General features: G+C 34.7%; 1 protein-coding gene across 1 annotated transcript; it reads right to left on the reverse strand.

The window, feature by feature from the left end:
• Positions 1 to 1,765: 1,765 nt before the first annotated feature.
• LOC132181551 (cellulose synthase-like protein H1) lies at positions 1,766 to 4,244 on the reverse strand. The gene is made up of 5 exons (XM_059594804.1): positions 3,950 to 4,244; positions 2,825 to 3,155; positions 2,595 to 2,720; positions 2,291 to 2,407; positions 1,766 to 1,993 (listed from the first exon to the last, which is right to left on the reverse strand). The coding sequence occupies exons 1-5, from the start codon at positions 4,204 to 4,206 to the stop codon at positions 1,766 to 1,768; spliced, it is 1,059 nt and encodes a 352-aa protein (XP_059450787.1). The 5' UTR covers positions 4,207 to 4,244.
• Between the last annotated feature and the right edge of the window lie 291 nt (positions 4,245 to 4,535).

Genomic DNA, 4,535 nt, shown 5'->3' on the forward strand with positions numbered 1-4,535 from the left:
TAAATGAGTGAGAAATGCTAAGCAGTAAGCAACCTGAGAAGGGAGAACACCCATAGAACATCAAAAGAGACTTTAGCATTTTCCAATACTTTTTTCCAAATTCTTTTTTTCAAATGATGTGATCCGTTCAAAGAATAACTAGGTTTAGATTAGTTTTTTTTTTTTCTTAAATGAAACTTGGGTCTTGATCATTTGGAAAAGAAAATTCAGAAAAAAGTATTGGGTCTTTAGCGACTTACATGGTTAAAAATAGTCTCAATCATGTGTTGTCTGTCACATTCATAGAGAGGCTAAAGAAGCCGCTCATAGGTTAGCGATAGCAGCTCTCCATCAGTACGTCAACCAAGTGTGATTGGAAGAAAGTCTTGATTTTATTCAGAGTATTGTACTTGCTGATTAAGATAATTGTCAATGATTATCAATAAAAATATCATGATTCATTTCAAAAAATAAATAAATAAAAAATTGAAATAAAAAAAGATAACTATTAAACCGTCCATTTAGCCCTCTTTAAAGAAAATCCACTCCTCTTTCACTATTTCATTCACACGACAAACTATAGCCCTCTCAATGTCTCTCCTTCCAAATCTTTCTCAATCGGCTACCTGTTCCTTCCAGTAATATCTCACTAGATTTGCTCTTTCTTTCACTCACACTTTGTAAGTATTTAACTCTCTTTCTTTTCTTTTAAAACCTTTTTTGATTTGAATGTTCAAACATGCACAACATGATAGATTATGCCCTAAGGAGTGAATATGGTTGTTTTACTTGCATATAGAAGGGTAGGATGATAGTTAGAACACTTGGATTGCACGTATCAACACATATGCTGCACAGTTTCTGAACTGGCTAGCAAGAGAAAGAGGAATTTTGGGATTTATAGGGCACAGACCTCAGCAAAACAAAAGTGTAATGTTATCCTAAATGCCTTAGTTATCCTATATCCAGTACTATAGATTAACTTAGAAAGGGAAAGCAAATCAGAAATAACACTTAAAGAACTTTATTGATCTCAAAAGAATGACCCCAGTTGTAACTTAAAAAAAAATCCCAATGATGAACCAATTAGACAAGTCCACGTCAAGAATCGGGGGTAACCAGTGATACCATAAAAAAACCTAAGGCACAAAGCCTTCGGCATTAACATAAAGGTCTACTTACTAGAGATGCTAAAAAGCCTAGCCAGGAGTATGATAGTAAAACAACTATTGCACAACCACAAGCCTACCACATAACAATAAAACAAGGAATCTAGCTAATACAAAAGAAGGTCATTATCTTTAAATAAGATAAAGAACTTCTTTCTCCCTAAAAAAACCTCTTTATTCAATTCTCTCTATAAATACTCTATTGACTTACGCATCAAAGGCTCTCTCGCCAGCCCTGAGCTTGGCTCCACTCTATTTGTTCCTATCTTGTATTTCAGGCTAAAAAAACCTCTTTATTCAATTTTCTCTCTATGAATATTCTATTGACTTACGCATTAAAGGCTCTCTCGCCGGCCCTGAGGTTAGCTCCACTCTATTTGTTCCTATCTTGTCTTGCAGGTGACCTATCGTTCGGTCTAATCGTGTGAAAATATGCTTTTGTAGTTATATTAATTTTGAAAACATTCTAATAGTAATTGTCCAATATTTAGTGAGTGACATTCGTCACTTTTTCTTTAGTTACACATGTATATATATAATGAAACTTATGTTGTTTATAAATTTTGAAATGAAAAAAAAAAAAAGGTTAAAGAGAAGACTTATTTGCAAGTAAAGACTTAAATTTGACTTACTTCATGCAAGACCACGTACTGATTGCCATAGGGGTCATCCTTTAATCCATCATAGAACACTTGTGGGAACTGAGCAAACGCGAATTCCTTTTCACTGTTGGAATCTAATAGTAGGCACATTGCATGAACAACAACATTTGAGTTGTTGACAAACATATCGCAGTCTACGTTCAGCATATATGGAGCATTTGTCATCAATCCAGAGATTCTCGTCTATATATGATACAAATTAAAAGGGATGTTAATTAGTTATATCACTGATAAGAAAGGATATATAATTTTGTAAACAACTAAAAGACATTTGATCTTATTAAATCCTTTGGGATAAATAAGTTTGGCTTGACTCCTTTTAAAAATATAAACGGTGGAAATTGCCTCTAATGAAAAAAAAAAAAAAAATTAGTAGAGATTACCTTCATTTCATCTCTACCCAAACTTATGGGCATAAAAAACTTCTTACCAGGACATTCATGGCACCAACTTTGGAATTATGTGGATAAAACTTCTTACCAGGACATTCATGGCACCGGCTTTGGAATTATGAGGATGCTTATGCTGCTTCTCCCTAGATATATAGACCAAATGTGGCACCCCATCTACAAGACCTTCCTTGTTCTCCCACATAACCTAAAATAAGATTATCTAAATGAGATAAACTTTTGGAAATTGATTATAACCCATCTGGAAGACCTTCCTCGTTTTCCAAAGGTTTAAAATAAATGTACAAAATCAAATTCCCATAGTGATCCTGGTCAGGTCCTGGGATTACTTTGCAAAACTTGTGCAAGTCCCAGCTAATCAACTTGGAGTTTACCTTAATAATAGTTGGATGGTTTTTGCGTTCTACATTTGAGAATTCTGCAAATTCCCCAGTAAAATCACATGGCCTCGACTTTTGGGCGGCATCCTCAATTTTATGGCAAAGCAGCTCATACTCATCCTGCAAGAAATGTAGACAAACAAGTTTGTGCATAAGTGGCAGCCATTTCTCATCATAGTTCATCAAAATATAGTCATAAAATGTCCCCATGATATACAACTCACTTTCATCCTTCTCCATTCTTGATGGAACTCCCAATTAGAGCTATTAGTACTGGACGTTAGGGAATCATTGGAAAAGTATCTAAATGGAGCTCTGACTTGAATATTGTACTTCTTACAGAATGGAACCCAAAGCTTGGCAAACTTTAAGGCTTCGGAAAGAGAGTAGTAGGTCAAGGGAGAACAGCCATCATCGGAAACATAGCAGGCTAGCTTGTGAGCTGGGTAATCAATTGCCAATAAAGAGAGTACGGTGTTTATGGTGATGATAGGAGGTTCTAGCACAGGGTCTGCAGTTGTCACAAACATGTCCACCGACGGAAGCTCAATTGCCCTGGCAAGAATTAAATCGTAAATAACTTTGACGTAAAATGTTCTCCATCGAAAAATATTTTTATCGCAAAATATTTTCTTAAAAAATGATTTTTAAGAAAATCATGCTTAAACTTGAAAAATGTCCTAACAATGTCTCGACTATTTTCTAGTAGTGTCCCGGTCGAATCCTAGCAGGGTCCTAGCGACATCTTAATTGAGTCTATCGATTTGAAAATGACATACTCAAACTTGAAAAATAGTTTACGGTTTTCAAAAATTAAAACTATTTTCCGAAAATTAAAGTGGTTTTTCGGTCAAACCGAAAATATGTTCCGATGACTATTATTTTCCTTTGCACCAAACACCCGAAAATACAGAAAGCATATTCTAGAAATTATTTTACATCGAAACAAATAAAGCCTAAGAGAAAGAGAATAAAAATGGAAGAGAAACAAAATTAAGTTTATTACCTAACATATTCAAAGTTTTATGGGCAACATCAATTAATCTTGTTAAAATAATTTTCATATTAGCTATGATTTAGTTTTCTAGGTCCATGACCATCATCAATCTCCTACTTTATTTCGTCTACTTTTCCTTGTTTACGTACCATACCTTTTTTTTTTTTTTTTTGGTTTACCAAACCTTAATTTAAATATCTCATATTTTAATATAATTCAACATAGATGTAGCTCTAATTCTTGTTTCTCATGAATAATGACCACTACTACAAAAATAATGATATTATGGATAAAGCAAACACATATATCACAGCAGAGTGGTAAGTAAAGCCAAACGTGATCGATTTATTACCGTTGTACGAGGTTGTCCGGGTACGTTTTGTATTCCACAGGATTCCATTTGATGTTGATGATGAGAACCCAATTGAAGGTAAACCATGACTCGCATAGTAAGGCAAGGAGCCAAGTGAGGCCATGGTCGTTGAGGAAGAGAAGACGATAAATAAGGAGAGAAAGGAGAAGGAACAAGATTATGATTTCAACGACTCTTTTTACACCATTTTTACGCTGGATTATTTCATATAAAGGGAGAGAGTTCAGGTTGGCCATGGAAGATAGGAAGACAATGGTATATCTTCTCTAAGGTGTTGAAACTGCAGGGCTAAGTGTTTCTGCTGTTGCAATAGTGTTGGGCATTAATTTGTTCTGGGTCTCACATACTTGACATCCACATGTTTTCTGCCATCATCGGTCCCATAGCTTTGAAGGCGTGAAAGCTTTTCTGATACTGATATGGTAATAATTATCGTGGAACTGCACTACTGCACTGAAGAAGACTGCTTTGAAGGGGTGAAAAACGTGAAATTAAAGTTAATTCGTTGACCGCATCAAAAAAATAAAACAAATAATTAATGACTTGTCCTAATTTTTTTTTTCTA

The sequence above is a fragment of the Corylus avellana genome, chromosome ca5 (assembly GCF_901000735.1).
Source record: "Corylus avellana chromosome ca5, CavTom2PMs-1.0".
In the NCBI taxonomy this organism is placed as follows: Eukaryota; Viridiplantae; Streptophyta; class Magnoliopsida; order Fagales; family Betulaceae; genus Corylus; species Corylus avellana.

Bases quoted from the DNA above. Each gene is read 5' to 3' on its own strand.
- LOC132181551 (XM_059594804.1), bottom strand. From the start codon at position 4,206: ATGGCCAACCTGAACTCTCTCCCTTTATATGAAATAATCCAGCGTAAA. The intron at 3,156-3,949 runs GTAATAAATCGA...AATTCTTGCCAG, and splicing joins CCGGACAACCTCGTACAACG to GGCAATTGAGCTTCCGTCGG. The intron at 1,994-2,290 runs GTAAGAAGTTTT...TATCATATATAG, and splicing joins CCGGTGCCATGAATGTCCTG to ACGAGAATCTCTGGATTGAT.